At 35.7% G+C, this 16,583-nt stretch overlaps 1 protein-coding gene across 1 annotated transcript in view; it reads left to right on the forward strand.

Moving 5' to 3' along the window:
* Positions 1-16,583, forward strand: part of VAPA (VAMP (vesicle-associated membrane protein)-associated protein A, 33kDa) — a 58,927-nt gene that overhangs the window by 13,395 nt on the left and 28,949 nt on the right. Inside the window, exons 2-3 of the mRNA XM_014540246.1 lie at positions 12,769-12,791; positions 14,970-15,122. Of these exons, the coding sequence (XP_014395732.1) occupies positions 12,769-12,791; positions 14,970-15,122 (176 nt within the window). The remainder of the gene's footprint in view (positions 1-12,768; positions 12,792-14,969; positions 15,123-16,583) is intronic.

Below are 16,583 nucleotides of genomic sequence, written 5' to 3' on the forward strand. Positions count from 1 at the left end.
CCTAGGCATGTGCCCTTGACCAGAATCGAACCTGGGACCCTTCAGTCTGCAGGCCGATGTTCTATCCACTGAGCCAAACCAGCCAGGGCTCTTCCCATATTTTTTAAGTTAGTGGCATCATCATTACTCATACCAGAAATACTCTGCACATCTAATAATTAAAATCTGCATTTCTCCACCCCAGAGATAGCTCTTGAACCTGTCTCCTTTAATGCGTATCTATTTTTAAATTTATTTGTTTTAATTCATTCAATTATACAATAAATATTTGAGTTTTTGCTTTGTGTAATGTGTGGTAAATCATTGTTGGATCTACAGTTTTGAGTAAAATAAAAAAAATTTCACGATCAATTCTAATGGGAGAGATAGACACTAATTATATAATCAGAAGAAGAAAATGTAGCTATGAGAATATAAAATAGTAGACTTTGATCTGGTCAGGGAAGGCTATCACAATTGGACTAAGATTTCCTAAGAATGAGTAGAAGTTATCTTGGTGAGGAAGATAGGAAAATGCAGTAGAAAGATCCTGTGGCAGGAGGTTAACATGAAATATTTACATGTTATTTAACATAAAATTGAACATGTTAAATAACATCTGATGTTATTTACGAGGCTGAAAGACTCAGTGTGTGATGGTAATAGAAATAAACAAGATGGGTGTGGTGTTGGTTTAGTAGGTTAAGTAAGGAGTTCGTTTTTATCCTAACCCACTGAGGGATTTTAAGTTGTGGAGGGTGCGGGGAGGTGGAATAGTAGAGGTAGAGGGAATGGAGTGACATCACATTTGTATTTAAACATATATATATATCAGCGATTCTCAACCTGTGGGTCGCGACCCCTTTGGGGGTCGAACGACCCTTTCACAGGGGCCACCTAAGACCATCGGAAAACACATATATAATTTACATATTGTTTTTGTGATTAATCACTATGCTTTAATTATATTCAGTTTGTAACAATGAAATTGGGGTCACCACAACATGAGGAACTGTATTAAAGGGTCGAGGCATTAGGAAGGTTGAGAACCACTGATATATATGATTCTGGTAGCAATATGAAGTAATAATAGTTGGGAGATAGAGGTGAACTAGGCCTCGTTGCAATCCAGGCAAGAGGTGACACCTTGGACTGAGAATGGTGGAGATGATGAAAAGTTAGAGATATAAACCAATGAGACTTGGTGGTCTATTAGATATGTGCAATGAGAGTAGAGGTATCTTGAATGTCTCTGAGATTTCAGGCTTACTGAGATTTCTGGGATAGCTGGAGGAATGGTGGTGTTATGCACTGAGAGAAGAAACAAAGAAACCTATGTCTGGATAAGGACCAAATGCATTCGTTTTATTTGAGGATGTGTGGGAGAATGGTAGGAAGATCATGACTCATTAGATATGATATGTTTAGGTCCTTTCAACATATTAATGAAGAGGTGACTAGTAGGCATTTGGTTATAGGAATGTGTTACTCAGGGAAAGTTCTGGACTTTGGATAATTTCTTTATTTCAAGTGATTATCTTTTATCTTTTCTCTACTAGACTCCAGACCTGGAGTTTTTATCTCTAGTATCCCTCTCTCTCCAGCCTGTCTTCCACACTGCTGCTAGAACTATCCTTTGAAAAATGAAAACATGATACTGTTCCCTTGGTTAAAGAATCTGCAATATTTTCCCATTATGTGCTTAACATTTTAAGTCCAAAATCCATTCCCTGCTTCTCCATTTCTCTTCTATCAATAGTTTTGGTTAAAGTGTTTCCCTAAACACTTTAAGCTGTTGGAAGACTCTGCACATGCTCTGTTTACAGTATTGTTCTCCCTCATACCTGTACAGGCAGTCTCCCCAGTTTAAGAATCCCTTCCTCTTGTGAAGTGTTTGAGTCTCCCAGTCTTGAGTTGGTCACTGCCTTCTTCATGCACTATCGAAGTTTGTCCTTACCTGTAACTACAGCACTTAACACATTAATAGTATTTATGCTCACATATTTTTCTCTCCCAAACTGTGCTGTGGACTACTTGAGGTTATATCCATTTCTTTTATTTTGAAATCCATAGTAACAAGATCTGGCATGGGATGATTGCCTAATAAACATTGATTACATTACTAAGGTGATTTGTCCTGTAATTCCCATGTTATTAGTATTGGATGTCTTTTAATGGTTTTTTTTTTCCCACTAAGTAAATGGCGTGATTAAAAAAAGGTGTGTGTGGGGGTACTGTTTAAGATTAAGAAAACTTGGCTACAATGCACAAATTGAACAAGCCGACAACAAAAGAAACCAGTTACATTGGGAAAATTTCAATAGATTTAAATGTTAGATGATATTAAAGAATTATTTTTGGTTTTATTAAGCGACAATGATGTCATGATTATATTTTTTAATTTTTTTTTCTCTCCTAGAAATGCAAGCTCAAGTATTTAGGCTTGAAATGTTATGATAGCATACTGCAGCAAAAAAAAAAAAAAAGCAAACATGGTAAAATGCTAATATTAAACTTAAGTGTATGAAGTTGTGAAATTTAAGTTCATAGAGGTTAATTAGAATCTGTTTTTATGAATGTTTGAAAAGTTTTCATAAGAAGTTTTAAATTTTTTTATTAAGTAATTTCAATCACATTTCACTTATAATAAACCTGGTAGACAAGCATTTGCAAATAACAGCCCCTTTCTTACATTAAATTTTTTAAAAGGATTTTTTAGTAGAAATACAAAATAATATTGCATTTTGTTGTCTGTACAGTATAATAAGCCAGAAAACATTTTTTTCTTTTAAAACAACTTTTTATGGTTGAAAGAAAGCAAGATCCATCCTAGATGAACTACTATCTCCTCTGAAAGGCAGATAAGACTTCACTGGTCAGTCAAGATAAGATATAAAAGCAACAGGAAAAAGGTCAGGAAGTGCCTCTGAGAAAAAAAGGTTGCTTGCTAACAGACTAGAGTAGACTTTCTTCACAGACCATCTCTGCTTGGTTAAGGAAGGTCTTACTTAAAGGAAATTTAAAAGGTAGCTTAGTACAGCAACCCAACAACCAAATTACCAACACTAACAATATCAAAACATCAAACTTTAAAGAATTTAATCAAGGTTTCCCAACTCTCTATGATATTTTCCACTACATAGAAAAATGTTTTCTTTTTGTACTCAACTGTCATATATTTTTGCAATCTTTAGGACCAGAATAACATCCAAAAAATCACCTAGTCCTACCTCTCACGTTAAAAATGAAAAGGGATGGATAGTAATGCATCCATTATGTGAGTGTAAATACTATGTAATGTGGTAATAGCTGAAAATTTCGTCCCTTTTCTGGAACTACAAAATTTTGAAGAGAGTCTAGTCTGTAGATACATTGTTCATTCTTTGTGCTTTACCTTTTCCATTAAAAAAATTTTTTTTTAATCGATTTCAGAGGGGATGGGAGAGGGAGAGAAACATCAATGATGAGAGAGAATCATTGTTCAGCTGCCTCCTGCACGCCTACTGGGGATCAAGCCCGCTACCTGGGCATGTGCCCTGACCCGGAATGGAACCATGACCTCCTGGTTCAAAGGTTGACACTCAACCATTGAGTCACACCTGCTGGGCTGATTGTCTTACTTTTAGTGATTAAGTTGACTGGTGGTGATAGTCTTATCCTTACATTGAAAAGTTGCATAAATATGAGCCCATTTATGGTATATGTGCAAGAAAAAAATTTGGAAAGAAAATGTTAGCAAGCATTAGCTCTACTTTGGGGTTTGGGTGGTTTTTGTTTTTATATTTTTACTTTTCTGTGTTTTCCAAGATTTTTACAATGAACATTCAGTGCTTTTTATAGTAAGAGGAAAAAATTATTTTGCCGTTAGATTTGATGCCTTTGGTCTCATTTGTCCTTCCTAAATTAATTTAATTTTTCATTAATTACTTAGCCCTTTACATAGTCTGAAGTGTCTTTTTTATTTTTTAATAATAAGGGGAGCCCTAACCGGTTTGGCTCAGTGGATAGAGCGTCGGCCTGCGGAATGAAGGGTCCTGGGTTCGATTCCAGTCAAGGGCATGTACCTTGGTTGCGGGGTGTGCAGGAGAGGCAGCTGGATGTTTCTCTCTCATCGATGTTTCTAACTCGCTATCCCTCTCCCTTCCTCGCTGTAAAAAAATCAATAAAATATATTAAAAAATAATAATAAGGGGAGATTATATAAAGGTAAATGGGAAACAAGGCTAATGTTCATAACCATGTAGTAACATTTCACAAATCAAGGCCTATAAAGACAAGTAGAAAACCATGTTTATCTGAAAGTAAATATAATTTATAACTGACCACTGACCTGTAACAGCTCACAAATCCTATAGATACATATATATGTGTTTTAAATTTCATTGAGCTCTTTTTGTTAGCCTCTTGTGAGAAATATGATAGATTTGTTTGGAAGATTTTCTCTGGTAATGGACCATGCCCGTAGACTATAGGTAGGTCTAAGCAGCAAACAAATTTATAGGACCCCTCTTCTCCCAGACAATGCTGATTGGCTTAATGGTGGGCACCTAACCCAAGGCCAGCCAATATATATATGCTGATGACTGACTAGTCAAAATTTTGATGCTCCTCCTTTAAATACAACTATAGATGATGATAGGCTTTACACTTTTAAAGTCGCATAGGTTTGGAGACAGTGACTGACAGATTTGGGTAATGTGCAAGTAGAAGCAAGCTAGTTGAGAGAGAAGAGGGAGAGAAAAGCGGGTAAGAGATCTTGAGGTCCCAGTAATCACTTTCCCCTGAATGCAGTCTCTTCTAGTGAGGCCAGTTATACTTCATTTCCTGTGTCATTGAGATTGCTTATTTATATCTTTATAATCTCTTACATATGATTTTATGCTTTATAATAAAATTCCTTGATTAAACAAGATTGAACTTTATGATTTGTGAATATGTTCAACTTTATGATTGTGACACATAATCTATGTTATAGAAGTAATTTAGACCAGTGTCTTAAATTTTTATAGAAGACACATCCATATAGATATCATTTTTGATGACTTATGTGTCATTAATATAACATAGTTTGCTTAGCTGCTTTTTTCTGGCATTTGGGATGTTCTCTATAACTAGGTTACTAAGAACATTTGGTAGTGTTTTCAAAACTTAGATTTAAATGAATGAGACATTATTTGTATTATAGCTTTTTAAAAAATATATTTCTATTGATTTCAGAGAGAGGAAGGGGGAAGGAGAGAGATAGAAACATCAGTGATGAAAGAAAATCATTGATAGGCTGCCTCCTGCACGCCCCCTTCTGGGGATCAAGCCCACCCGGGCACGTGCCCTTCACTGGTATTGAACCTAGGACCCTTCAGTCCGCAAGCCTGTGCTCTATCCACTGAGCCAAATCAGCTAGGGCAGTATTATAGCTTTTTAAGGACATGATTTGATTCACTTACCAGTTTTAAAAATAGAGATGTCAATTTAAAAAGGGAATCTAATGAACAAAATAAACTGATGAACAAAATAGATCCCGAGACATGGAAGCATGCATGGAACAGACTGACGAATCCTAGAGGGGGAGGAAAGAGATTAACCAAAGAATTTATATGCATATATGCATAACCCATGGACACAGACAATAGTCCAGTGAAGGCCTGGGGAGAGGTGTGAGGGTAGGGAGAGAGCAGGGTGGAGGGGGGTCAGTTTATTGATTTCAGAGAGAGGAAGGGGGAAGGAGAGAGATAGAAACATCAGTGATGAAAGAAAATCATTGATAGGCTGCCTCCTGCACGCCCCCTTCTGGGGATCAAGCCCACCCGGGCACGTGCCCTTCACTGGTATTGAACCTAGGACCCTTCAGTCCGCAAGCCTGTGCTCTATCCACTGAGCCAAATCAGCTAGGGCAGTATTATAGCTTTTTAAGGACATGATTTGATTCACTTACCAGTTTTAAAAATAGAGATGTCAATTTAAAAAGGGAATCTAATGAACAAAATAAACTGATGAACAAAATAGATCCCGAGACATGGAAGCATGCATGGAACAGACTGACGAATCCTAGAGGGGGAGGAAAGAGATTAACCAAAGAATTTATATGCATATATGCATAACCCATGGACACAGACAATAGTCCAGTGAAGGCCTGGGGAGAGGTGTGAGGGTAGGGAGAGAGCAGGGTGGAGGGGGGTCAGTGGGGGAAAAAGGGGAGGCATACATAATACTTTCAACAATAACAATAAATTGAAAAAATAAGAATCATTAATATGAGGGGGCTTTAATATATGAGTTTGCAATATAATAATACAGACCTGCATTTTCACAGCTTTTTATTTTGTACCTATACATGTCCATATATATTCCTCTGTATATGTTTGTTTGTTTATATTTACATATATATTTATTTTTTAGTATTTGGGTAATCTGACATGAATTGCAGTGACTACCATACATTTAAGAACATCATAGTGGTTTTGTTTAGTTTATTTTCTCTTTGACAAAATTTTACTTTTATAACTTATATGGGAAGATGAATTGTTTGGTCTTGTTTTCTGAGTTCTGTTCCCATTGCTAAAAACCTATTGAACAACATTCTCGGAAGATATGTTTTTCAGAAGAATCTTTTCAGTTTTTTCCCCCCATAAGACTTTACCAATAAAAGGTTTATGGACAAATTAAGCTAATATGTATAGACATTTAAAAGTCCCTTCTGATTATAAAATCAATGCTTAATGTTTACCTACCACCTACCGACCACTGTTAACATTTGCTATATTTCTTTTTATGTTTTCTGTGTGTAACTCTGCACATTTATATCTTGTAATTTTAAGTTAATATTATTGTGGCCATTTTTTCATGTTATAAATATTTTGCTTCTAATCTAACAAGAGCTTCAGATCTGTAAGTAATGTGAAAAGTGTTTATTTCAAGTTCTCCCAAAATACCAATTTCTCCTTTAATCTCTCCCATCCTATCTAGATTTTAAAAAGTAATCTAAAGTCTGAGATTTCAATGAGTTTGAAAAAATATTAAAGGTAAATAAACTAAGGTGACTTTATTTTTTAAAATTGTATTGAAACTGTTTTAGGACTTTCTTCGATGTAAACTTATAAAATATTTTCTTAGTGTTTGATCTTGTTTTAGGAAATGTTGTTGACCTTTAGGACCAAGGGAAATACAATATCTATTTAAAAATCTTTTTTTATATAGTACTGACTTGATTGCAATTTCATGCTTTAATGTTGTGGAAATCTACCTGGAATGCTGATGAATTAGGAAATAAATATAGCTAGGTATTTGCATAAAATACATACAGAGTTTAGGAGAGTTCAGGCTCTGGAGTTGGACCTGGTTTGATTTTCTACTTTATTGCTTTGTAATTCTATGACCTTGCACAAGTGTTTTAACTTCTCTGAATCTGAGTTTGACTCATCCATGAAATGGGGATATACATAATAAAAGTATCTTTACCATAGGCTTATTATGAGTGACTTAAATGTCATAATTCATGCATTTACTGATATATGGTGAGTGTCTAATAAAAGCTAGCTATTGTAAAAACTTTTGTTGTTACATTTTAATATTACTACTGCTGCTATTCTTTACTGTGAGAATTCTCAGTAGATATTCTACTTCATATGCATGATTATTTTAAGTTAATGTAACATGACATTATTAAGCAACATAACCCTTATGTAACTGCAAAACTGTTTTAATCAGTGATACAGCTGTTGATTTACTAAAATTTATGGAAACATTGAAGTAGTCATCATCTGCATTGCTACAGTTACGTTATTTATATACTAGTATTTGAGCTGAGCATCTAGCCTTCCTCATTAGAATTTTTACTTACGCTGTTTTAGTTAAGGATGAAGAAACACATAATGTTGGAATAAATGATTTATGAAGACCTAGAGTCATAGCATTTGAAACAAAACATGCATGCTTTTTTAAAAATATATTTTATTGATTTTTTTACAGCGAGGAAGGGAGAGGGATAGCGAGTTAGAAACATCGATGAGAGGGAACATCCATCAGCTGCCTCCTGCACACCCCCTACTGGGGATGTGCCCGCAACCAAGGTACATGCCCTTGACTGTAATTGAACCCGGGACCCTTCGGTCCGCAGGCTGACGCTCTATCCACTGAGCCAAACCGGTCAGGGCAAACATGCATGCTTCTGATAGTTTTTGTTGTATATTGTTTAAAAAGAATTAATGTACTATTCTACCGTACTTCCAGTGTATATTCACTCAACAAATGTGTTAACAGCTGCTATGACTTTAGCCCTGTGTTAATTATTCTAGTTCATTCAGGGATGAATCGAATGCTTCTTCACAAGGGGCTCAGAGTTTAGTTGGGTGAGATAAGACGTGCATAAATAATAAAAGAAAGCGAAAAGTGCTATGAGAGAGGTATAGATTATGTGCCATGTGAATTGTATGGTCAGCCATGTTTCTCTTCAAAGATTCATGCTTTGGTGCATTGCACTTTCTGGTATTAATTATTCAGAGTTCATTAACTCAGTCTGTACCTCATAGCCAAGAACTCAGAAAGACCTTGTCAAGACCTGGAGGATCTGAAATTTTAGCCTGCTACAATTTTGTGGGTGTTGGTAGAAGACATGAACAAGACTCCTGGGTTTAGAGACAAAGGCCATTATTCATAGCCTGTGAGCAGGATGAGCTTCATATTTGTGTTGGTTTCCATTGGCCCCTCAAGTTCCATGGCGGCAACACAAACGGTTTCAGTTTAGGTGGATGCTACCTTTATAGTGGGTTTTCATCATAGCTGAGAAATCTTGAGTTCAGGGAACCTGAATCTTTCATAATGGGCGGCATGGAAAGCTACCTGACTTTTTTTCCATAGGAAGCTTATCTTTATTATACTGGACAGTACACAAACCTACCCTCTCGTCAGGAGGAAGAAATTATCTTCCAAGACTGTTCACTATTTAATACGTTCCTGAAAAGATAGTGTGCATAAAAGCTGTCACTCTCCACTTGAAAAAACATGCAGAAATGCTAGGGACCCATAGAGCATTGTCTCCCAACAGGCCTCTGAGTAGCTAGCATAAATGGATGTCACAGAGTTCATGAATTAAATGTTCTTGTGCATTGCCAGTTTATCCTGAAATGCTATAAACTACATACCACTTTTTATCCTGAATTAAAATTTGATTCTCTTCACAGAAAGCAAATACTGACCTCAAGTTGATATACCTGCTCAGGTTTTTAGGAGTGAGTGTACTAATGTCTTCATCTTACTTTAGAATGCATAAAAAATAAGATGGAGACATGAGCAGACAGAGATGGATAGATTGTTATGTCTAAAGTAATTAGAACAAAATGTTAATTTTAGAATTTAGGTAAATGGATATGATTTTTCACTGTGCAGTTATTTCAATTTCTCTTTATGAAATTTTTCAAAATGTTGGGGAAAAGTCAACTGAACTCTTATTTCTCCCAAGTCAATTTTCTTTGCAACTAAACTCAGCTTGGCATTCAAGAAAACTTGAATGCAATTTACATCAAAATATGGATGGATGATAACCATTTAAAAATTGTTTACTCAGAGTGGTTTTACTATTAGCTGTTTCTAGTTTAATGGGGTTCCTTTTAAGATTGGGAGGTTTGGACAATAAAGGTCCCATTATTTAGTAAGACGTCATTACTCTGAATACTAGAATTTTGGATATAAAACCTGAATATAAAGGACATTTTATGCCTGAAATACGTTTTTAGGCAAAGGAGGCAGGATAGTCCACTTTAGGACATCCTTTCTGAGTGAGCTACCCTAACTTTTTCCTACCTTTGAGATTTCAGGTTCCAAGTTTTTTTTGTATGGCGAACCCTTTTTATATAGAGGCCATATTTGTATATGTTATATTTCTGTCTGATAGGATTTGGGGCCTGAAATAGGATTTTGGCTTATTGGCAATGACATTTGTAAGTGGAGTGAGGACAGAGTACTTAGTGACAGAAAATGTTATAGTCCTTGAAAAGGGGTACTAAAGGAGAGTTCAACCCATGTAATTAAAAGGTCGAGCTATTTTTATTATAGTTCCCTCCCTGCCCACCTCCCTGTAAAAGATTGTAAATAGATGTAACTTGAATTACGTGGAATTTTCTTGTTTTTATGGACTTTTCTTACATATAAACAGCGAAATTTCATCTCTAACATAGGAAGTGTGTGTCAGGTGGTTCTTGTGATTGGTGACTAGTATACTATCAGATAACTTTAAAATGGATTATTCCAGTAATTAAGCATCTATGTTGGACAAATGACAGGATTTTCTTTCTTTAAAAAAAAAAAGGTTTTATTACCTTTTGTAACTTTATTTTTATTGTTCATGCTATTATAGATGTCCCTCCTACCTCCACCCAGCCCCAGCCCCCCTTCCCTCTGTCTGTCACTTTATTGTATGTGTCTATGGGTTAGCTTCTCTAAAAAAAATTAAAAGTTTGTTTTGTGTAAAGGAAAACTATGTAAGGAATTATCAAAAGTAAATGCTCATGTAATCAATGCTCAGGACAAGAAATAGAACTTGGCCAACATTCCAGAACTCTCCTTCTACCCTTTCCTAGTTACTACCTCCTTTCTCTGTTAAGTTAACCCCTATCCTAGCTATTCGTGACCATTAATTTTTCTTTTTTAATATGTTTTTATTGATTTTTCAGGAGAGAGGGAGATGGTGATAGAAACATCAATGATGAGAGAGAAACATCATTGATTGGCTGCCTCCTGCATGCCCCCTACTGGGGGATTGAGCCTACAGCCTGGGCATGTGCTCCGACCTGGAATTGAACCAGTGACCTCTTGGACCATGGATCTATGCTCAACCTCTAAGCCACATCAGCCGAGCTAATTTGTTTTCTTACTGGTTTAACCACTTAAGCATTGAAGAGGATAAGTTATTCAATTAGTAAAGCAAGAGATTATTAACACATTGCGGACCAGTAGTTTTATTGCTTGCTTTACCTAGTGGCCAGATAAGTTTCTGTTGAATGAGTACAAATTTTTTTTTACATAAATGTTAAAGGCATGCTTTAAAATTAAAATACTCATTGCATTTTGAAGTTATTTATTACATGTTCTTACAAGCTAATATCTTTTTAAAGTATGATACTTTGTAAAACACTGTGTAATATGCAGTGAGAATTCTGGTGATCCGTCTGCAATGTGTTAATATAATGCAGTGTTTTTAAACACTACGAGACACAATGTCCCATTTTAATATTTTATATTTTGTAATGTCCTTTTTACCATCCCAAAATGAAATTCATATAGGAAATTACCTGCCAACTAATTAAAATTTTAATATAATTCCCTAACTATAACATAAAGGAGAAATAAAAAGAAAGTAAAATTTTAAAGAAGTATGTATTTTGTTTTGTAAATGTTTGGGCACATATGTACTAGAAGTTATAATGAAGTAGTAGCCAGATGCTTGTGACCTACTTATAATAAACTAGAGGCCCGGTGCACAGGATTCGTGCTCTGGTGGGGGGCATGGCCTGCAGGATTCAGCCCATTGTAGGAGCGCTACTCATCCCTGTCAGTCGAGCGGTGCTCCCACTGTGGGAGCGCACTGACCACCAGGGGGCAGCTCCTGTGTTGAATGTCTGCCCCCTGGTGGTGAGTGTGCGTCATAGTGACTGGTCAATGGGTCATCTGGTCGTTCTGCCGTTCAGTTGCTGGGCTTTTATTATATAGGATAAGTTTGCATTTAAGAAAAGTAAGGCAAGCCAGCTGGCATGGCTCAGTGGTTGAGCATCCACCTATGAACCTGTGTGCAGGAGGCAGCTGATCAATGATTCTCTCTTATCATTGATGTTTCTATCTCTCTCTCCCTCTCCCTTCCTCTCTGAAATCAATAAAAATGTTTTAAAAAAGAAAAGTAAGGCAAGAGTTATATCTGAATAGAGGGCCGACTGCTTTTAACATTTTTGTAATGGCAAAATAAGAATATTTATGCATGTGGGTAGAATTGTGAATGTGTCACTTACACATCTCTGCTGAGTGTTACAGATATGTTGTAGTGATGATTCAAATATCTTGAGTGACATTGCAGTTGTTAGAATAATTTTTTGTAATGGTAAATTTGCTTTTAAACTTTTGGAAGGAAGAGAACATTTTTTTTTTCTGTTTTTCACAATAGGTAAATTTGAAAAAGGCATTTTTCATCAGTATTAATTTTTAGAGCGGTATTTGAAAATTTGGTGGGATTAGGAGCATATTACTTCACTGTATGGGTCTGCCCTGGCATTGCAGGATGTCTACCATATTGGTCCATTTTCCCCAACAACAGTACTACCTAGTCATAATGTCAGGCAAAAATAACGGACAGGGATAGTATTACTCTGGGACTTAGGATTGTTTCATAGCAAGTAAATAACGTAGATTTTTTTTCTTTGCTTTTGAGTGTTGGTAAAGATAGATTTTTATTAGGTCTTTTTAACCTGCAGCCTTTAGGGGTCCAGGGCTCCCTCCCATCTCTACCTAAGCTCCTTATCTCACCCTTACCCCCCAAAATTCAGTGTAAAATTGTTGTGAATATTTGTCTTTGTATGTTTTTCTGGGCTACTGCATATAACTTCGAGATTCTCAAAGGGTTCTGTGACCCAAAACAGCGGACCAGATAACTTCTTTCTTCTCGAGATCTCTTAATAGCTATTAAATCTGGTTATTCTGCTGATGGTCATCAGTACTTGCTAATTTTCCAGGAAAATGGCTTAGACTCTGAACTGCCTGGTGGCAGCAACCCATATTGAGAGGCTTGCTTAGAGGAACATAATGGAGCAGAAAATCTCAAATTCATTTATTAGGTGGGTTTATTCTAGATAATTTTACTGACAAGGCTAACATATCCAGTTAAGAATTTTGTTTTAAATTGGTGGAGTTTTTTTCTTTTGACATATTCATCTTTAGGTAGTTTGCATTTTTATGTGTAGATGGACCACAGTCTATTACTGAAGATTTATAAGTCCTGCTGGCAATATAAAGTTTAAGTACTATTCCAGAATTCACATGTTGATGAAAATTGACACGTTTATTTTCTAAATTAGTTTAAAATTTTTATTTTACCTTATTTTTGATAATTGATATATTTTTTTAATTGGGGAGAATTAGAAAACTTGAATTTAAAATTTAAAAACTTTTACATAATTTTGTTATAAAATTTTGTGAGATGTTTCTTTCTTTTGTCATATTAAAGTCCTAGTTGAAATAGCCCTATAAAATTTTATACAGTTTCAATTATCTGCAGTAGTTTTTGGACTTGGAGAATGTTAAGAAATGGAATCTATGTCTTTAAGACCCCTATTTCTATTAGTTTAAAGTGTTTCGATAGCCAACCACTTGGTGGATGAATTCATGTGGCAAAATGGACAGATTGGTATTTTCTTCTTTAACATGCCAATGTATGATAGAGTTGTTAATCAGCTGCTCATAAAAGATGCAAGCAGTTGGGATTAAAGAAGAACAAAGGGTGTGAAATAATATTCAAATTGAATTATTAACTTGACCATATAATTAAGTAAAGCAAACTGAAAGATTGCATTTCATATATACGGGGGTAGGTTTATAGTTGAGTGTGGGAAACAGTTTATGCTTGTATTATTAATTATTGTACTATTTTCTATACAAACAACTGTAAACCTACTTTTGTTGCACCCTGTATATTGTATATATACCATTCCCCCCAAAAGACATGCTATTTTTACATTAAATTTTTTTCTGTAACTGGTTCTTTGCCTTTATATATTTTCTTCTAATGTTCTCTCATTTCTAACTTCTTAATCTCATCCCAGTTCCAATTCTTTGTTAGAAAATAATTTATAACTCAGAAATTTTAAATCCTATATAATAAAAGCCCAGCGACCAAACAGCAGAGCCACCAGAACAACCGGTTGACCAGTCGCTATGATGTGCACTGACCACCAGGGGGCAGGTGCTCAATGCAGGAGCTGCCCCCTGGTGGTAAGTGTGCTCCCACAGCGGGCTGATCCCCGCAGACCACGTGCCCCCCCCCCCCCGCCCCAGTGCACGAATCCTGTGCACCGGGCCTCTAGTATAGGATAAAATGATTTCCCTTCCTAGAACTTGAAATAAGTAAGTTCCTTTTAAAGGCCTTGCATTTTAGATTTATTTCTTTTCCTCTCATTGCATTAGGCAGATCTCCTTGTTTTAAAAGACATGCATATTCTTGTTAATTTAAATAAAAGAAAATCTTTTTAATAGTTGTCTTTGATTTTGATTCCATGCCCATGTTGCAGGCTCCATCCCCAGTAGGAGGTGTGCAGGAGACAGTCCATTGATGTTTCTCTTTCTCCCCCTCTCTCATCCTCTCTCTCTAAAATCAATAAAAACATATCTTTAAAAAATGGTTTAGGATTTATTCAGGCAGAACTAGATCACCTTTTTGGATTCTTTGTTTTGTAATTTTGTGTTGCTTGGGTATAGAACCAAAGCTTAAAAACTTTGTATCTAGAGTATTGGACACAGTGGTCATAATAAATACTTAACAACTATGTGAGTGAGTGAACGAATCAAACTAATTGAGGTGAAGCAAGAGCACTGTTGTCATTGGATGTAGTATCTTCAAATGTAGAGATTTTTGTAGTTGGCTCAGTAAAGAGTATTTGAAGATTGGCACTGGTTTGCAGACCATTGGAAAATCCTGTAATGTGGTACTAGCCTACTATAAGAATATAATTGTGGACTTTATTTTATGAATTGAAACTTTCAGAATACTTTTATTAGAAATAATAAATGCTCATGTAGAAATTTCACCAAATACGGTAAAGAATGAAGAAAAAAGTAAAATTCATTTGTAAGTCTACCACTTAGTGAGAAAGTAGTCATTTGGTATATTTATGTTCCCAGATTTTAATATATATACTTTAAATAAAATTGAGCTTATATACATTTAGTTTTGAATTCTGTGTGTGTGGGACAATCCAAATTAATTTTTTTCTCCTGTTTTTGGTTTTTGAACCTTACAGGCCCCTTCACAGATGTAGTCACTACAAATCTTAAGTTGCGAAATCCATCAGATAGAAAAGTATGTTTCAAAGTGAAGACTACAGCACCTCGTCGATACTGTGTGAGGCCCAACAGTGGAATTATTGACCCAGGATTGACTGTGACTGTTTCAGGTAGCACATGATATCCAGAATTTAAACAATTTTGAATTTTATGATTATTTTAAACTTGGTTTTAATTAATAGGGTTTTATCTGGGGGAAGAAGGAAGTTTTAAAGTTATTCTGGCTTTGCTTTTATTTAAGTGATGTCCTTGTTCTCTTACTATATATATGCAAACGGTTGCAGAAATTTCTCACCCTTATCTGTGATGGGTGTTATGTGGTCATTTTATAAGCAATTGTCAATTTAAATTTTGTATCTTTAGTTTGTATCTTTATTTCTATAGTTTATTACCATATTCTCTGCCCTTATTATTGTATCTTTGAAATACTACTTTGTTTTTGTGATTGATCATTCTTATTCAGATCTCTAGCTATTGGTACATGTTACATGCAACTGTAGAATTATTCTAAATCTTTTGCTTAAAATATGTAATGCCTCTTTTTGCTAGTTGTATCAAATTAAATGAGCATTTCTGCTTTTCATTGTCAACAGTGCCCTGCACTTGAAAACTATTCTTATTACTCCCTTTTGTGTTTACTTATAGTCCAAGGAGTATACCTGTTCCTTCCATATATGAATTGCTTTCCCTTGCCGTGGAGTCTGTGTTGATGCCGTAATTAATGCCCTTTATGAAATGTTCCTTTCTTTCCTCAGACTTTCCAAGACAGTACTTTCTAACATAGCTGAGAAATAGGAAGCAAGTATGAGAACCTCTCAGGCCTCACAAGAGACCATTTACTCTTATTTTTTGCAGTGGTTCTCAATGTTTACTGTGTACCATAACACAGAGAGCAGAAACACACATGGACTCTTCCAGATCAGAATCTCTGGGGACATGGCCTAGACATGTACCTTAAAAATACATACACATGACTGGGTGTTCCTGATAAGTATTCCTAAGACATAATAATTCATAATGTTTTCTGGTTTTCAAGTCCACAATAGCAAATTATATAAAGAGCGAGAGCCTGGAGCACACCCATGGAAAGTATTTAGAAGTAGAACCTGACTGCAAAGGCAGTAGAGGACAAACCATAGTCAGAGTTCTTGAGAACCCTAAATCCTCCCTCAGTAGCTAGAGTCAAAACCTAGAGCAAGGAGGATCTAGAAAAGATGTTTTTTACTGAGTTTTGTGGTATCGTCGCCTGGGAGGAATGCTTTCATATTTGTTCAGGTCTTCAGTTCCTGGGGGAAATGGATGGGAAATAAGATAAAGCAATGACATGCATTCTGGAAGTTGCTGCCTAAATCTTCAAGCCTTTAGTTAAATTGGAAGAAAACAGAATTATTTCTATTTGTATTAAAAATATTTTGGGTGCAAACAGTTATATATCTATCCCTAGGAATCCATAAAACTTCAGAATGACTTTTTTTGAAATTAAATCTCTATTGTTCAGATTATTACAGTTGTTTCTCTCTTTTTCCCCCCATAGCTCCCCTCCACCCGGTTCCCACCCCATCCTCCGCCCT

This window comes from Myotis brandtii, unplaced genomic scaffold (assembly GCF_000412655.1).
Source record: "Myotis brandtii unplaced genomic scaffold, ASM41265v1 scaffold240, whole genome shotgun sequence".
NCBI lineage: Eukaryota > Metazoa > Chordata > Mammalia > Chiroptera > Vespertilionidae > Myotis > Myotis brandtii.